This window comes from Rhamphochromis longiceps, linkage group LG3 (assembly GCF_057381845.1).
Source record: "Rhamphochromis longiceps isolate RC_006_pf linkage group LG3, R_longiceps_female_GT1.1, whole genome shotgun sequence".
NCBI lineage: Eukaryota > Metazoa > Chordata > Actinopteri > Cichliformes > Cichlidae > Rhamphochromis > Rhamphochromis longiceps.
The window spans coordinates 60,463,371-60,482,316 of record NC_140559.1 but is presented as its reverse complement, the minus strand read 5'-3'; the positions used below and the strand labels follow the sequence as shown (position 1 = coordinate 60,482,316).

Sequence of the window (18,946 nt, the reverse complement as noted above, 5' to 3'; positions counted from 1 at the left end):
AATTAATATTCTCCCTCTGTCGCACCTGCGCCGAGACCAATCAACAAAGCGGTCCGTGCCTTCACGACGACGAGGCTAGAGCTCTCACCGGGGTCTGGGTCACCGTCGAGTTTAACAAAGCCTTAGAAATAGGTTACAGAGTGGTTAAAATCACAGAGGTCTGGCACTTTGATAGTAGCAGCAGCGATATTTTCGCCGGCTATATTAACACTTTTCTCAAAGGCAAACAGGAAGCCTCCGGTTATCCTCCGGAAGCTCGCGACGAGGATGAGAGGAACAAATACGTGGAAGAGTACCACAGGCATCAGGGCATACGTTTAGACCCGTCAAAAATAGAGGTGAATCCGGCCAAAAGACAAGTTTCGAAATTGTGTCTCAACAGTTTCTGGGGAAAGTTTGCTCAGAGAGCCAACATGACTCAGACCGCTCTGGTCAGAAAGCCGAGTCAGTTTTTTAACTACGTCTTTTCAGGACAGTACGTCTTTAAACACGTCTCTTTTTTAAAGACCAAAAAACAGGAAGTGGCTTTAATTCAGTGGAGCTATAACGAGCAGTGCGTGATACCTCCCGGCGCTACCAATAACGTTTTTATCGCCGCTTTCACTACAGCCTACGCCCGCCTAAAACTCTACGAGTATTTAGAAAAATTGCAGCGCAGCGTTCTGTACACCGACACCGACTCTCTGATCTACGTAGTGAAAGAGGGGGAGGAACCTTTAGAGCTGGGTAACTATCTAGGGGATCTCACGGACGAATTAGACGGGGACACCATCCAGGAATTTGTCTCCGCGGGTCCAAAGAGTTACGCCTACCGGACCAGAAACAAAAAGAAAATGGTGGTAAAAATGAAAGGAATAACGCAGACGAGAGAATGTTGCGAACGCGTCAATTTCGACAGTATGAGCGGGTTGGTGGAAAGTTACCTTTCTGGTATGAAAGAGGCGGAGCTCCAGACCCCTCAGAACGGAATTCAGAGGGATAAGAGAGGCTTTGTGCTCAAAAACAGAACATTTCAGAAAAAGTTTCGCGTGGTTTACGACAAGAGACGTCTCTTTCCAGACGGTACAACTCTGCCTTTCGGGTACTAGTGTTTTTGTTTTCTTCTAAAAAAAAGAATGGAGGAAACTGATTTTGATCACAGACTGAAAGTGCCTTTTTCCTGTCTAGTTGTGGGTCCTAGCGGGTGTGGGAAAACTCATTTTGTAAAGTGTGTTTTGGAAAACTGTGAACGCGTCATGGATACTGTGCCCGCGAATATTGTGTGGATTTATACTTCTTTTCAACCCATGTACGAGGAGCTTTCAAAGACCAATAAAAACATTAAATTTGTCGAGGGGCTGCCTGATTCTTTTGAAGATTTCCGAGACGTTCTGGTGGTGCTGGATGACGTCATCTTTCAGGCCTCGGATCACCAGGAAGTGGTTAAAATTTTCACTCAATACCGCCACCATAAAAACGTCTCGGTCATGATGCTGACCCAGAATGTTTTCCATCAGGGTAAATACAGCCGCACCATCAGCTTAAACTCCAATTATATGGTGTTGTTTAAAAACCCCAGAGACAAGCTGCAGATTGAGAATTTGGCCCGTCAGATTTTCCCTTCGCAAAAAATGTCATGGTCTGTGGAATGCGTGATGCTCGGGTAGCCACACCCCCGGGCTGGGCCATCACTAGCACACCTGCTCTCCATCCCGGTGATTACACGGAGATCCACTTAATCCGGCGCTGACGGATGCTCCACGCCAGTCCGTAGTCATCCCCACAGTGGTAACCAGACTTCCACGAAAAGTGTGCATTCTCTTCTGCTTGGAACTTTGTTTAACCTGCCTACTTCTGTCCAGATTTCTACTCGGCGTCTGCTACCTGCCTGTCCTCCGGCTCAACTGGATCTCGCGGCGCTCACCTGGCCCACTCGCCATTCCACGGACTTCCTGCCCCCACGGACTGCCACACTTCCCTCCCGAGCTCCCACGGTTCCGTTCTATCGTAAGCCCCTACTCTAACTCAGTCCTGATATGTTCTCCCCGCTTCCTGGCTCCCTAGTAATCATCTCCCCTTTCTATTGCAGCCCCCCGCCGTCCCGATCCCGGCTTCCTCGTGTCATTGTTTCCCCGGATTTTTAGTTTCTGTTTTGCTCTCTACTTTCCCCGGGTCGCCTTTCGTTGTTTTAATAAAGTGTCTTTTTGTTAGCTCGGAGTCTGCGCCTGGATCCTTTCGTGCCCGCGCACCACGGCGCATGACAAAAAACATTTTTCTCCGACAGTTTCAAAGACGCCACCGAGGAGCCCCACGGGTATTTAATCCTCGATCTCACTCCCTCGTGCCCAGAACGCTACAGAGTGCGCGCCGGTCTGCTTCCGGGGCAGTACCCCGTCATTTACCTGCCTAAACCCAAGTAGCCATGTCTCAGCGTATAAAAAGAAACGCAGTCTTACTGCAAGCTCTGTACCACGCGTCGCCGCAGAAACGCAAAGACATTCTCGCTCACAGCTCCCCGGATTTCCTCCAGGCGCTGTGCAAGATAGCTTTAAATCTTTTAAAGGGAAACATACCTCTTTCCGCTCCTCAATACCAAAAACTGAAACGCCAGAAAAAGATCATCAGGCTGCTGGCCGACAAGAAAACGAGTTTAAACCGTAAACGTCAAGTTTTAAAGAAACAAACGGGCGGGTTTCTTTTCCCTCTGTTGTCCGCAGCCGTACCCATTCTGGGGAACCTGCTGGGAGGAATATTTCAAAAACGCTGAGATGTTTAAAAAAATGATTCTCGTTCCCTCTCACGAGTTGAAAAAACTGACCCGACCCACCGAGCCTACCGTCAGAGAAACTGCCAAAGACGATTTGGACGAAAAGATGAAAGCCATACTGGAGGATCCGCGACTAAATTCGTATGAAAAAATCAAAAGATACGAGTCTCTGCTGCGGAGATATCTCACACTCTCTAAACAGGGCCGGGACGAGGAGAGTAGGGTGACTTTCCACCTCCCGCCCGAGGAGGCGCAGCAGCAGCAGGTGCAGCAACAAGTGCAGCAGCAGGTGCAGCAACAAGTGCAGCAGCAGCAACAAGTGCAGCGGCCCAGAGAGGAGGATGATGAAATGATGGAAGAAGTATTAAAATCCTTACCCCCTCGAGATCGCAAAAACGCCCGCTACATTATGCAGAAATTACCTGAGGGTGGAGGAGGATGGACAAAGAGGGGTGAATTTGTTTACAAGGGGGATGCGGTGCGGGGTTCGCACATGATCGATCTATTTAAAAACCTCTCCCTCTCTTTTAAAAGTAAAAACCAAACGCGACCGAAAGGATGGAACGCGTTTTTAACTACTTTGGTCGAAACAAACATACCCTCATCCTCAATACATAACCGTAGAGCTCGCGACCAGTATGCGCGTCTTAAATCTGTGGAGGAGGAGGAGGAGGAGGAGGGAGGACAGACACCTGCGCGAAGGGGGAGAAAACCTTCTCGGGTCAAAATAACGCTTTCCCCGACCTGGACCTCTATGTAAAAATCAATTGTTTTTTTGTTTACAAATGAAATAAAAAAAACGCTGCAACAAACTTTTTTTTTTGTTTACGTTTCTTTATTCGATACACACATCTTTAAACTTTTGTAAGGAGCACGCCACGTGATGACCTCTGCGAGAGCGAGCGGGGCAGCGTCCTTTCAGAAAGTCAGACACCATATCATCATTTTTAAACACATCGTTATAGTACAGAGAAAGTATTTTACCGACGGATAACCCCTGAGCCTTGTGACATAGATAAAAAATGCAATGTTGCCCGCAAACGACAGACATAGGGTGCTGAAGTTGACGATCGTGATAGAGTATTTTGTCAGAGCGGTCTTCCAGAAACTCTGAGATGACCGAGGGATAGTGAGCAAAGTCGGGAGGGAATCCGTAAGAGTCAAAAAAAGTGGAGGAGCCGTCCTTTTCCAGAGTCAGAGCCAGCCAGTGTTCTCCCCTCAAGTGCGAGGGGTGAGTGTTTACTATAAAGTAGGCGGGGGGTTTAAAGTCGCGCCTCAAAAAGGCCAGCTGGTCCGAGGCCCAAACACCGCAGAAAACGTCTCCCAAGGCGCGATGTAGAATGTGCTCCAGCTGAAGGTTATCCATGTGTGTATATTTTAGTAATAATCCACCAGCACCTGTCTTTTAGAGTCAATCTCCAGAATTGAATCGTAGCAGGCGTACACTATGAGAGTTGTGGTTTGAGGTAGAGGAACTCTGAATCTCATCTCCAGCCTCAAATTCCCGTTGGAGACGGGAGACAGGGCGTCAGCATCCTCGCTGGGTTCCAGATTAAAGGCAAAAAGGGCGTACCCTTCATTAAATTCCCGGCGATCGATGCTCAGAGGTAAATCTTTGAGGTGTCTCCCCGTGGCGGAAAACATGTGATAAAACTCCCTGACCGAATTTCCGCGGTCAAACTGTGGCTGGAAAGCTTTGGCGGGCACCTGCCTGCCGTCCTGACACAACGCCAGATACTCTACATCGTTGTGTCTAAAGTTGAAAGGCGACAGATCCCTCCTCCCGGTGAAAGCGTCGTGATGAACCATGCCCAGGACCACGTATTTTGGCATGGCTCCCAGAAAGAGATTCTCTTGGTTGCAGATCCTGGAATTTTCAGGGATGGAGTAGGTTTTCACAGAAACGCGCGAAAGAGGATAGAGGGCGTTTCCTTTCATCAGGGCCGCGGCGTGCCCCAGCCTGACGGCCGGCGAGACAGTGACCTTTTTAACAAACAGAGAGGCCGAAGTTATTTTCAGAGCAAACTGCGAATCCCGAGTTCCCATCAGACTGAAGGCATCGCTGTTGCGTATCAATTTAATTCTCAAATCCACAGAGTTCAGCAGGAGCCTCTCGCAGAAGAAAATATCTGCGTGGAGGGGACCCAGCAGGTCCACTTCTCGCGACTCGGCCGTGAAAACGGCTCTCTGTTTTATCCCTCTGTTCGGCCCGTTGCTTATAACTATAGAATCCATGTCTCCGGCAGTGTCTTTGTAAAACAGACCGGCGCTGAATTGACTCTTTAGAGTGTCTTCTGAAAAGTTGAGCAGCGTCTCGATCATGGCCCTGTAAGGATGGGTGGCGCTGGACTGCGAAATCAATCGATCCCCCAGAATAACGTCGCACTGACTGAAAATTGTGTTGAGAGGATAATTGATGAGGGCTACCCCCGCGTCGGGTGGGATGTTGCTCCCGTCCCTTTCCGTAATTTTCACTCTCAGATGGAGCATGGTGTCGTTCAGATCGAGATACTTTTCCCCGTCTCCGGGGATGAAAAATTCAATGGGTGAGTTGTCGTTCAAAGCAGAGAGGGGCTGACATTCTTGATATTTTTTATCCTCTATGGATAGCTGGGTCATGGGAGCCGAAAATAGATCCAGTTCGGCAAGGGTGCATTCGGCAGATTTCTTGTGTAAGAGAGACATTTTTTATTTATTTATTTTCTTCTAAAATATGTCAGAGCTCCTCTGGGGCTTCCTTCTCTTCCCGCTGCCAGCCTTAACTGATTTACTTTTTACTCCGACGCTTTTATTTTTAATCCGCTCGCCCGGAGGGCGTTTCCTCTTCCTGCGGGAGAGGACCATCATACCACCCGCCCCCTCCTGGCGAGGCTCTGTCAGCTTACCCATCACTCTTTTCACAGCGTCTGTAGCGATATTGGTTGCGGCCGTTTTCAGGTGAGGTTTAGCTACGGCGAACCCGGATTTGAAGAGAGGAGACACGAAACGAAACAGTCTGGAGAAGATGGATCCTATCCCTCTGCCGTACATCACGGGCGCTCCGTAAAAACCCGGAAGGGAACCTCCCACCTGCCCCTCATAATACCTCACAAAACGGTGGGGGTCCTGCGGAAGACGCGCAGCCATTGTCAAGACGGTTTAAAGTGCAGCTTGACTATCGTTTTCCCGTAAACAAAATCCACGAATCTGTCGCGGTCCGTTTTAATTTCTACGCGTATGGTTTTAATGTATTTTTTAGAAACGCGTAAGTAATGGACCGTATTATGTCTGATGCTGATCACGTCTCCGTAATCGCCTTTCACGTTAAGGACGCTGAGCAACGGTGAGTAACTGTCACCGACCGGCTGGTACTGAACGATGTCGGTGTAGAGAAACAGGTTATATACGCCCGCGTTCATATCGCACGGATACGGAGTAGAGCGCTTTGACAGAGTCCACCACTCGTTCGTTTTCAATCCCAGCATGTAAGCCAGAGGAGGGAAGACCTTTATTTTATGGCTCCCGACTCCTTTGATATCCAGACGTTTGGTGACGTTGTTGAATGAAGCCTCGAAGGACGGGTCGTACTTTTGGATCGCTGGCACCAGGTGATCCAATAGATCTTTAACGCGTCCGTAATGACCTCCCCTGCCGAATTTTAAAATCACCAGGGGCTGATCTTCCTCCGTCGTCCGCATCAGCTCCAAGTAGGAGGCGTCCGGCGGTAGATTGTACCATGTGCGCGGATAAATGAATTCGCATAAGCCCACGCTCCATTCTCCGGTCAGCTCGAGGGGTTTGGCCAGATCCACCGTGTAGCAGCCGCTGGCGTTATCTTTAAATAAGCCCTTGCTGGCGTTGGAAGGCAGGGTCACGTAAAACCCTTCGGACTGCATGATGAATTTTAAAAAATGAGCCGAATGATGCGAGGGGTCTCTTTTTTTATACTCCTACCACTTCCGAGGCTTTCACCCAGCTGTTGAATTTATCCGGCCAGTTTTTCCACTTGACAAAAACCTGTTTTTCCCCTCTGACTGTGCGCCGCTTTAAAATCTTCTCCACATGAAACGCTTTGTCCTCGGTCAGTTTCACTTTCTGCAGCTCGGGCTCATAAAACGACCCATCAATGGGGTCCCCGTCATAATCTTGTAATTTATACACCGGTGGCGATCGGTGAAGGACCCTGATCACAGTAAAGATTTCGTCCGTGAAACTCTGTTCGTATTTTTTATCAAATACTCCTCTCAATTTGGATATCCTCACCAGATCCGCCTTCTTAAATTTCAACTTTATTTTAGGACGGGCGGGTGTGTTTCCATACAAGTTGCGAAACACCTGATCCGCGTTCTCGGGGCGCACCTCGGCAGGTGTCATTTTAATGCTGCTGTGATAACTGCGGTTATATCCTTCTAACAGGTCGGGCAACACCTCCAGATAGCGTCTGGTATTGTGCGCGGTGAAATATCTCCACATCCTCGTTTTCAGAGTGCGGTTAAATCTCTCCACCACCGAGGCCTTTAGGTCGCTGGCGGTAGCAAAATGGGAGATGCTGTGATTTTTCATCAGAGCTTGAAAACTCTTGTTGAAAAACTCTTTTCCCGCATCGGTCTGTAAATTTTCCGGTATTTCACTCTCTCTCAACACAGATTCGAAAGCTTCAGTCACTTCAGAACCCGTCTTCTTTTTCAGGGGGCGGGCGTAAGCCTTTTTTGAAAATACGTCTATGACGGTTAATAAATAATTGAATCCGTCGTTGTATTCAGACAGCTGTCTCATGTCGCACAGGTCGGCCTGAAGCTGCTTCAGGGGTTTGGTCACAAACACTCTATTTCTCTTAAATCTTACTCGCGCCGGCTTGTGCAGAGTATAGGCGTCCTGCTCGGATAAAAAATTCTGCACCTTGCGGATATCTACTTTTTTACCAGTTTCATCTTCTAAAGCGCGTCGAAGTCTATTTACTCCTCCGAAACTACCTGGGTGATGCGGGTCATAATACACTTTTTTCATCTCACTTTTCTCGGCCATCTCGTCTTCTGATAAAAAGCTCGTCTGCGTTATAACGTCGCAGGAGTCGGCTTTTATTATTTTATTCAAAAACCAGAGATGAATGTTTTTTTTATTTATTTATTTTTATTTTTTTGAAACCAGAGGGCTTAATGTGTAGAAAACAGGAATACAATATTCAAAAAACCAGAGATGAATGCTTTTTAAATATTTTTTATTCAAAACCAGAGGGTTTAAACATGCAAAAAAAAACAGGAATACATTTTTATTCAAAAACCCTGAGATAAAACACAGTTATAGAATACAAGTAAGTTACAAAAAAACAGGAATACACTTTTATTCAAAACCAGAAGGTTTAACATGCGAAAAAAACAGGAATACATTTTTATTCAAAACCCTGAGATAAAACACACTTATAGAGTCAAACGGTTACAAAAACTCTTTTTTTTTTAAAAAAAACATGAGGTAAACATGATAAAAGGTTACAAACAGGATATTTTTTTTTTTTAAAGCATACACGATTAAAAAACGAGGTAGTTTTTTTTTTTTTTAAAAAAGAAACAGAATACATGATTAAAATAAAGCAGAATTAAAAAACGAGGTAGTTTTTTTAAAAAGAAACAGAATACACTTTTATTCAAAACCCTGAGATAAAACACAGTTATAGAGTCAAACGGTTACAAAAACTTTTTTTTTTTTTTTTTTTTTTTTTTTTTTTTTTAAAAAAACATGAGGTAAACATGTTAAAAGGTTACAAACAAACAGGATACTTTTTTTTTTAAAGCATACACGATTAAAAAATGAGGTAGGATTTTAAAAAAACAGAATACACGATTAAAAACGAGGTAGTTTTTTTTTTTTTTTTTTTTTTTTTTTTTTTTTAAAAAGAAACAGAATACATGGTTTAAAAAACAAGGTTAACTATAGGAAGCATGCAGGATAAGAATCAGCAACCTTTGTAAAACTCCGTAACCAAACGGAGTTCCCCGATTTTAACCACATCTTGCCCCACCAAATTGTCATAAGCGTCTGTGATGGCGTCAAAGACTTTCCTCACCGATTTCAGCTCATGAAGCAAGGTCTCCGCAACCATCCCTACTTTAACATCCTCAGTCTTGATGTTGCGAGCAATCAGCAGACGTTGAATTGAAGGCACAAAGCGAGGAGTGAGCAGTTTCTTTCTGATGTTATAATAATTGTCGGAATAAAAATCATCCTCCAGAATTTGCAGGCACTCGTGTTGTCTCTGGCTGGGATGGTCTATCTTACATCCATTACATTCGTCGGTGCGGTGCTTGTTTATCACCAAGTTGACCAGATGATACACGGCTGTTTTCACAGTGTCGATGAATAAAGAAGACGCCCAGCCGTCCATCTCGTCGGTATGCTGCCGCTGCCGCCTCTGGCGCTTCAGAGGCCAGTAACCGGGAGTATCGGGTACCAGCTCGCCCTCGTCAGAAAAACAATCGGTGGAGCCGGTCTCCTCATCGCGAAGCAGGGGTGCAGAGTCCATCTCTCTCTCTCTGAGCTAAAAAAGGCTTTTTTGATCGGACTTTTAAAACAGAAGGAAGGGGGGCGTGGTCCGGGAGGGGCGGGGATTTTCAGAAGTTGAGACATTTCCTTACTCCTACGGCATCCCTCCAGCAGCGGCAAGTTTGAAAAAGAATTGTAATATCCTTCCTCACTTGCAGCATTCTTACGACCCACTCTTTGGCTGGTATAACCATCAAGCTGCGAAATAATCCGCAGTCGGAGCTGAATTTTTCCAAGACAAAAATGTCAGGGGCATCAGACTCGTCAGTCGAACGCAGACTCGCTCTCATTCTCCATCTCCCCGTGGCTGTGGTTCCTGAAGACCAGACGGTTGACAAGATTGTTTTAGTCTTGATCAGTTGCTCATCGTTGAAGCGTATGCCTCCGTTCCGCGGCGGGGGAGGGGGAATAGCTTCTTCTTCCGTAGCTTTTTCTGGAGCCGGGGGAATGTTTTCTTTATTCTCAGCGGCTGCTTTCTCCTCTTTTATTTCTGGAGCTGGGGGAATGTTTTCTTTATTCTCAGGAGCTGCTTTCTCCTCTTTTGTTTCTGGAGCTGGGGGCTCATCATCTTCTTCTAGAAGTTTTTCAGCCAGGGGCTCATCATCTTCTTCTTCTTCTTCTTCTTCTTCTTCTTCTGTGTCGAGAGGATGATCATCATCATCATCATCATCATCAGCTGATTCATCAGGGGAGGAAGCATCCTCTACAGAGGGGGTCTTTTCTTTATCCTCATCATTCACAACAGCAGTATCCGCTTTTTCATCAGAGGAGACAGAAGGAGGGGAAGGAGGATCTTTTTCATCAACAGCAGCATCATGCTCTTCTTCATCATTGGAGCCGGAAGGAGAAGGAGGAGGAGGGGGAGGAGAATCTACCTCTCTCCGGGGTCTTTTAGCGGCAACATCTTCCTCTTCAGGAATGGGAAAATCCTCATTTGCCTCTCCGATAGCCATCGCAACAAGCAGCTTCAGCACGGCCCAGTCACTGGGAGTCAGCTTCACAATGGTGCTCGATTCCGTCAAGCTTTCTCCTTCGTTCAACTGATAAAACCAGACCTCCCCCGACTCATATTTGAATATGTAGCCCCACTTTCCACAACCCTCAGCAGGCAGAGTCCATTCTCCTCGCAAGTTTCTCGGTGCTGGAATTTGGCTGCGGAACATGAAGACGTTCTTACTTCTTCCTTCTTTCCGCGGAGTGTCGGTTGCTTCGGGTCTGGTACTGTAGATAGAGACCGGCGTATCGCTGATAATCGACGAGGCCCACTCGCTGCTGCTGCCGCCCATGCTCGAGGAGGGTTCTGCGGGAGAACAGATTTCTTCACCGTCCAAGTAAACAGGACCGCTGGAGGGCTGCAGAAGGAAAGAATCCATCTTGTGTGTGAGAGACTTAGAAATTGTGACGGGACTCCTCTCTCTGGTTTTTATTCTCCTCCCTCGCTGCAGTCCCTCCCACTAAAAACTTTTTTTTCACATCAACAGATGGCGCTCTTCCGGGGGTTCACCCCTCCTTTTTCAGGATGCGATTCGACACGGTTAGCAACAGATGGCGCGCTTCCGGGGGTTCACCCCTCCTTTCTCGGGGTGCAATTCGTTACGGTTAGCAACAGATGGCGCGCTTCCGGGGTCCGCCCCCCTTTCTCAGGATACGATTCGTCACGCGGGGGGTTTCCCACCCCCCTTTCTCCGGATACGATTCGTCACGCGGGGGTTTCCCACGGAGGGGAGGGGCGGGGGGTCAAAAGGTCGTGATTAGGGCCATCAATCACTTCGGATCAAATTTTGTCATAAGCTGTATGGGATTAACTCTCTTTCCTGACTTCACAATAAAAGCTTTCCATCAGAGAGACAGTTATGACTTTCACTGTTTTACAGCTGCTGTGTGCAGCTTATCTGTGTCAGTTCACTCTGAAGCAGCTTAGAAGTGTCCGTGTAGAGCCGTGGTCTGACACACAGAGACTTCTGATTTTCTCTATTTAAACAAACATGATGAAGATGAGCAGGTTTCTCTTCTAGTATAAAACTCTGTGTCTCTCTGGCTGGCTCATGATGGCTTTTCAGGTTTTATGTTTTGCTCTCTCCTGCTAGCGTTTTGCCTGCCTGGGTGGAGCTTGTAATGGCCTCTCGCTCTTGGTCCACACAGTTATGATGATTACACCACCTGTTGCTGATTCACCTGGGCTTACCGGTAACCATTTAACGCTGCGGCATGGAGCAGTTTGTCGCTGGGACATTGACCCTCCTGTGTTCATGATCTCAGCTCCTTGCTAAGAAATTTCTCTCTAAATTCACCAGTTGGGTTAACTTTGTGTATACTTGAGTATATATTTCCCCGGACCTGGTTACAGACGCTTACCTGTGACTCCCGTGTGTGGCTGTGTGAGTGGAGAGCAGGACAAGAGTGACTGAAGAGGAGTGAGTGTGGACTCCCTTCCCTCTTTTCCCTGGAGCCCTGGACCCCCTCCCCAACTCACTGTACATATATAGAGCACTGTGGTTCACCCCTTTGGTAAATAAACTGTCACCTCCAGGACACTGGGGCGTGCAGCTCGGATCTCAGCTGACCCTTCTCACCCTGGACACAGTCTGTTTGACCTGCTCCCCTCAGGCAGGAGGCTCCGGTCCATTCGCACCAGAACCTCTCGCCATAAGAACAGTTTCTTCCCCTCTGCTGTCGGACACATGAACAATAACCGTATGACTGTTCCCACCCCTAACACATGACCCTACGCTGTGTTCAATGCATCATTCCATGTTTGGCACTGATCACCACCTGCACTCATGTATATACCTATCTACTTAGCACTTTTAATTCTTATTCTTATTTTTATTTTCATGTCTATTTAAGCGTAATTTATGACAGTATGTTTGCACTGAAGCACCGCAGCAATTTCCTAATGTTGTAAACCTGCCCAACATTTGGCAAGAAAACCCTTTCTGAGTCTGATTCTGATTTGTTTGTCAGAACTCAGTCTGTGCTTGAGTTCCTTTGTTAGCCATGACATTTTGTTGGTTTCTCTCTCTTCAGGTCCCTGTAAGTGTTTGATCGGCCTTTCTAAAACATTATATTTATTCTGCTTTGACTGTTTTGTGTGCTGAGGGACATTGTTGCATGATCCACTTTTTCTTATCACTCAAATATCCTGATACTTTCAGAAAGTTGGAGAGCTCTCCTGGCTTGCTTAGTCTTTGCTCTGTACTGCAGTACTTGCACTGGTTTCACTGGACAAGTCTGCATGTGAATCTACAACTGATCTGACATTGTGGCACAAACACAGTAAACAAACTCTACGAGCACCTTGTTTCATGTGCAGTGGCTTTCTTCTCATTCTGCTACTGAACACTGTATGAAAAGCCTCTCACTGCCAGCATCCTTCCAGCCCCACGACAACAAGACCAACTCACATCTTCACAACACCAAGAATTTTTCCCCTTTTCTTTGGAGAAACTGAGAAGCCAATAGGATTGTAGCTCAAACTTGCCCACAGTCCTGCTTCATCACTGCTCACTCCTACCTGTGTTGGTGCTCAGTGGACAGCCATAGCCTGCTGCTAGCATGAATGCTAAATGTACTGCTGTGGATGACCAGCAGAAAAACTTGTTTTCAGTTTGAGTGTTTGCTGTATTTAAAGTGTTTTTCTCAGTTCGTCTGTGTTACAGGAAAAATGATTCTATGTTTCTTTACCTTCTTTTAAATGTACAAAGATGCCTTTTGTCTGCCCTTTGCCTATGGTTAGATTAGTTTAGAATTATCTTTTTAGACTTTCTCAGCAAAGACATACTGTTTTGGGACATATTGTTTTAGATTGTTTTATCTCTCACAGCCTTCTCCCAGCTCTCTGCTGACGAGACTAGCGCCACATATGGAGTTGTTTATTTTATTTGTTTTGTATTTTCTTATCCTGTTCTCACTGTCTTTCCTATAAAAATTACCAAGCCACTGTGCATGGTGTGAGTTGTTCCTGGCAGCTCACCCGTGTACACGTTTGATAAAGAAAGTAACTTTGTCTCATTGTGTCTTTATTTCTCCTGGGTCTTTTACAGAGTTTTCCCCCAACATTTCTTGGTCCTTCGACAGCCGGATCACCTCCATCGTGTCCCATCTCCGTGACCAGTCCACGTTGTTCGCCTGTCGACAGCCCACACACTAGGTGTGTGGAAAAAGACCAAGAGCGTTAAATTCGGGTCTTGGCCAATGTCTTAGAAAGCGACCCACGGTGGTGGGGCCCGATCGAGGTGGACCAGACCCGGCGACACTGACCAGGTAGATACAGACACACTGACACAATCTTGCGTAAAAACGTATTTTAAATTCAGGGAATTTAAAATAGCGAAAGTAGCTCGTCGCGACTGGAAGCTCCCCACTTCTGTGGGTTTAAAGTAGCTCGTCGGCTGGTAGCTTGGAGCTCGTCGACTGGAAGCTCCCCACTTCTGTGGGTTAGGTTTGGAGCTCTGGGTAGCTCCCCCAGCTGGGTCAAGGGAATAAGTAGCTCGTCTACAGAAAGACTGGCAGCTCCCCTTATGATAAGGGTTCCGATCGCGCGAATAAGTGTGAATGTGAATGTATGTGTGTGTATTGTTTTAATTAACGGAGCAAGCTGACTTTTCACGGTCCGATAAGAGACTGAGCTGCTCCTACTGTGTTTTTCTTTTACTGCTATTCACTGACGTGCTGGTGAGTTGAGAGAACGGTCGAGTTCCGTCTCGTAAAGTTCACACCGCTTTTGGAAATAGTCCGAAAGTAGAAGGGCGTGTGAGCAACCACTCTCGTCTCTAATACCAGCGAAGGTGATAGCAGCTGTATTGTGTATATATTACTTAAACAAAAATAAGTAAATACATAAATAAGATGGGTAATCAAGCAAGTGAAATTAAAACTCACTCCTGCTGACGAGCAGTGGTGAGAAAAGAAAAGTCCAGACGCCGGACAAAAACAGTGTCTGTAAACTGAGAGATTTAAGAAAACAAAATATAAACAGTCGGGAGAACAGAATCCAACTGCCAGTTTAGTAAAACCAGAAGACGAGACACTGTGCAGTTCCCACAATCCTTTTAGTAAACCATCACTCATTCCTGCAGCCGCATGTGCAGCAACACCCATATCAGGAAGAACATAATAATCCCTTATTAAGTGAAAACTAGAGATCAAAGTAGTTTGAGGTAGTTTAAAAGGGTTGAAAACAGACCCCACTGAGTAGATATAAATATAAAAAGTACGAAATAAAGATGAACAAAGGGAAAATTACAGTAGAAATGATTCTATGTTTCTTTACCTTCTTTTAAATGTACAAAGATGCCTTTTGTCTGCCCTTTGCCTATGGTTAGATTAGTTTAGAATTATCTTTTTAGACTTTCTCAGCAAAGACATACTGTTTTGGGACATATTGTTTTAGATTGTTTTATCTCTCACAGCCTTCTCCCAGCTCTCTGCTGACGAGACTAGCGCCACATATGGAGTTGTTTATTTTATTTGTTTTGTATTTTCTTATCCTGTTCTCACTGTCTTTCCTATAAAAATTACCAAGCCACTGTGCATGGTGTGAGTTGTTCCTGGCAGCTCACCCGTGTACACGTTTGATAAAGAAAGTAACTTTGTCTCATTGTGTCTTTATTTCTCCTGGGTCTTTTACAGAGTTTTCCCCCAACAGTCTGTATTCAAAGTGCATTCGGGGCTTTAGCTGACAGCTCTTTGTGCTAACAAACTAAACTCTTAGTTTAAACCAACAGACTTTACCAAACACAAAGCCTGCTGCTGCCTCCATGGGTTAGCTTGTGTGACTGGTGTTTACAGCAATGAAATCTAAATCACACTGTGTCCTCCAAGGTGTTTGGTGGGAGCACTGAGTGAAACATAAGAGCTCTGGTAAAATAACAAACAGGGCTGTGAGAGCAACTGAAGTCATAAAAATACTGTTTAAGATAAAAAACACTTTGATGTTCTCTCGTCACCTAACAAAGTCCAAACCCTGTGAACTATTTTAGCTTTAATAACTGTTGATTCAGGTATCTTTGGACATTTGTAATTAAATATTTTTAAACTCCATCAAAGACTCCTGATGTGGCTGTTTGGAGAAGGAAAAGAGGGACAAAGTGGAGCGTCGAGCTGAGGCTTCATTCACTGCAAACCTACAGTTATGTTTCCTTATTTCTGCTGTTTGCATATTCACAGCTGAAATAAAGCTGTTAGGTGTGGCTGTGTGCAGGCAGGAATAGGACCCAAGGTGCAGACTCCGGAGACAGACGTGAACTCAAAAAGGCTTTAATTAGGTACTCAAAAATATAACATAACTGAAAAAACTCAAAACAAACTTAAACTGGAGGAATGACAGAACACACAGCTAGGAAAATGGTAGATCGCGACACGGACACAGAGAAACACAGGGCTTAAATACACAGAGGGAGCAATCAGGGAATGAGTAACAGGAGGGAAACACAGCTGGGGCAAATCAGAACTGACGAGACCAAAGAAGCGTAAACTGAACACACCGAGATAAGACAGAAACCTTCAAAGTAAAACAGGAAACACATAACACAGACTGAACAAAGACACAGACTCGCACGCACTGTAACAGAGGGAACAGAGACGTGGGAACAGTGCAGACACAAACACTGACTGAACACGGGGATATAGGAACTTAAGATACACATAGACGCGAACTAGACAAGGCGATGCAGGTGATAGGGGAGACAGAGCAACTAAAGAAGACAGAGACATAAGCCATAAGACAGAACTCAAAGAAACCAAAAACTAGAAAGTATAAATAATATAATAAACTCAAAAACCCTGGGTCAACGACCCAGGCATCCTAACAAAAGCTGCCTTTTTGACTTCATCCTGTTGTGTTTGGGTCCAATTCTGCCTGCCACACAGCGCTACAGGACAGTCTAATATTTTTATCTTTTTAATGAATCTTTGGTCATATTTATCCAGGAAAACACAAACATGTAAAGGAGTCATCATAGTTCTCTGACCTCGTTGGTCCAGGTTCAGCACTGAAGTTTGGAGGTTGATGTTTGGACCAGTCACTCCTCACCGACGGACTGCTGGATCCTGCAAACTGTGACCTCTGACCTCTGCAGACACAAACATGTAAAGGAGTCATCACAGGTCTCTGACCTCGTTGGTACAGGTTCACCACTGAACTCTGGAGGTTGACCTTTGGACCCATTAGAGTTCAGCTTTTTACAGGAAAACAAATGTCCCTGAATGCAACAGTGAGACACAGTCTGCCTCTGTGGCTGTGATAGCTGCCATTAGGAGCGCTCATGTGTTTGCAGTTAGACGAGGAGATGTTACCATCATGGACACGTTAACAAATCCTGCAGCATCAAGTGGCACAAACACTTTGTGTTCCTGTCATCTGCAAGCAACAGGAAGTTCATTAATAAAGGCGGGATGGAGACGCGACTATGATGGTTCTCCTTCATCCAGCTGTTACACACATCTGGGCTCACACGACGAGCCTTTGTCTAATACAGCAGCTGCTCTCTGAACACTTTTCTGAAGAGGAGCTGCACAAACCTTTGTTTGCTTTCTAGAGCAGCGTATCAAAGTCAAACTACCCACTGCTAGCAGCTGTTTGTATCATAGTTTAGGATCCAGATGTGTGAGGTCTGAATTTACACCTCTGATTAAAATACATAGTTAAAAACAGCCAATTGAGTCCAAATGTGTCTTAAACCAGATAAACTGACAGTTACAGCTGAGCCTCTGTGTCCTTGGAGACACTGCTCTGCTACAGAGATGCATTTTAGAAACCAGGAAACATCAAAATCATTTAAATCAGAGAGTTCTTGTTACTAACAGCTCACCTCTCTGCAGCAGACACAGGCTGGGATTTAAAACCAATGCCTCGATGATTTGACCGGTCACTCTGTAAAGACACAGAGCTGGATGGTTTCTGATTGACGCTAAAAATAAGTGAACATGAAACATGTGTCACATCCAATGTGTCCAATACATTAGATAAAAAGTATAAACTATGTAAATAGTATATTATTTAAATCGTTAAATAGTAAAAAGCTGATTAAAATTTCAAACATTTTAATACTGACATGAACTTACTTTTCGTCAGATGACTTCTTTTGCCCTAAATTACGAAAGAAATGCTTCACCCGTTTGCTCTTAGAGGACACAGAGCTGGGTGGAGGTCCAGGCTGGTTCCTGTGAATAATGATGGAGCAGTGATGTGAGTGCTGAGCTGTGACATGGAGAAGAGTCATGGACAGTTAGAGATGGTCATCTCACCTCTGAGCTTTGGTCTGGCTCTCATGTTCCCCACACAGAGTGCTTTTAGAGGGAGGGACTCCCTCCTCTCTGTCCTCACACTGATCCATGCTGCTCAATTCACATCAGCTCACACACACTTTCTACCTTCACCTGCAGAGGAAACACAAATCATTCATGTGCACATCAACTGAGAGCTGCAGAGGTCGTGTCTGATGTGTTGGACTAACATCCATCTGAGACGCAGCTTTCATCAGTTCACTACAAAAAGTGTCACATAGCCGAGTTCAGCCTCCAAATCCTCCATTACTGTAGTCCTACAAAGCAGCAGGTCAAACATGGCTGCAGAGAGCAGCTTTATGTCAGTAACCATGTCCAGGACCGAGCTGACTGCTTACAGAGTTCATACTCTAACTGCTAGCTGCTCTGCTAGCTAAGCTAACTCAGTAACAGTGACTCTGACAGCAGTTACTGTGGAACAGCGGCCGAGCTCAGGACACATTCAGTGTGTTTAGTCTGAGTCCTGGACTCTGATTCAATGGATTCAATCCAGCTCAGAGTTTCATGTGTTCATCAGAATAAAATACATGTACTAATATAACAGAAGTAATGCTCTGAATGCAGGACTGTAATGGAGGATAAATAAGGTTTTTACAGCCTGAAAGAAACATTCAGTTCATATATTTGTAGACAGTGAAGCAGTTTTTAATACTGCAGCTGTTTCCTTCACCTGTGTGTGTGTGAGCCACACCTTCATGTGCTGCTTTAGAAATATGTGGTCTGACTGCTCAGACTGAGTCTAGGAGGAAAGTTCACACGCTGGAGAAAGTTTTGTTCCTAACTTTGTCAGAGTTCGGCTCCAAAGACGAAGAAGACGGAGCTCACAGTCTGTAGATGGTCCTCAGTGTGTGTGCGAAGCCAAGAAAGCACACAGGAGTGTGTTTATGTCAGCAAATCAGTGTGTGTGAAGAGTCTGAGGGAGTGTGTGAATGAGACTCAACACTGAAACCAACAGTCCAAGAAAAGCGTCTGGATTTCTTTAAGTTTAACTTACTACTTCGTGTCTTGCTTGATGTGTAATTATATTGTCTTCAATGTTCCAGCGAATAGGTTCAAGCTACAAACCTATCACAGACCCAAACACCACAAACCATCAGTTTCACCATGTAGAATATATTGTTGTTTCCTTGCTTTTAATTCAGAGAAAAACTCTGATTTGGATTTTCTCTGTTCTCTTTGCTGCTGATTCTCTATCTCATCTTCGCTCTCAAACATTTAAACAGCAGCGAGTCTGCAGCTGAGGGAACACAAACTCAAACTGTCGGAACAGGTTTGATCGTTTCTTGCGTTTATTAATTTGGTGATTCATCAAATGTATAACTGTCATAATCTGCTGCTGAGTCTCTTACGCTGATGAAAATGCAGAAAACACAGATCACGAACACCAGTTCAACCAAT

The 18,946-nt window shown here is 45.3% G+C and overlaps 1 protein-coding gene across 2 annotated transcripts in view; it reads right to left on the bottom strand.

Moving 5' to 3' along the window:
- The window catches only part of LOC146675501 (protein NLRC3-like), a 507,908-nt gene that overhangs the window by 10,181 nt on the left and 478,781 nt on the right, over nucleotides 1–18,946 (bottom strand). For both annotated transcript variants that reach the window (XM_085400511.1, XM_085400512.1), the window contains exons 2-5: nucleotides 17,510–17,641; nucleotides 17,327–17,425; nucleotides 17,074–17,172; nucleotides 16,234–16,335 (exon numbers count right to left, since the gene is read on the bottom strand). In XM_085400511.1, coding sequence (XP_085256637.1) covers nucleotides 16,234–16,335; nucleotides 17,074–17,172; nucleotides 17,327–17,425; nucleotides 17,510–17,598 — 389 coding nt within the window. In that variant the 5' untranslated portion in view covers nucleotides 17,599–17,641. The remainder of the gene's footprint in view (nucleotides 1–16,233; nucleotides 16,336–17,073; nucleotides 17,173–17,326; nucleotides 17,426–17,509; nucleotides 17,642–18,946) is intronic.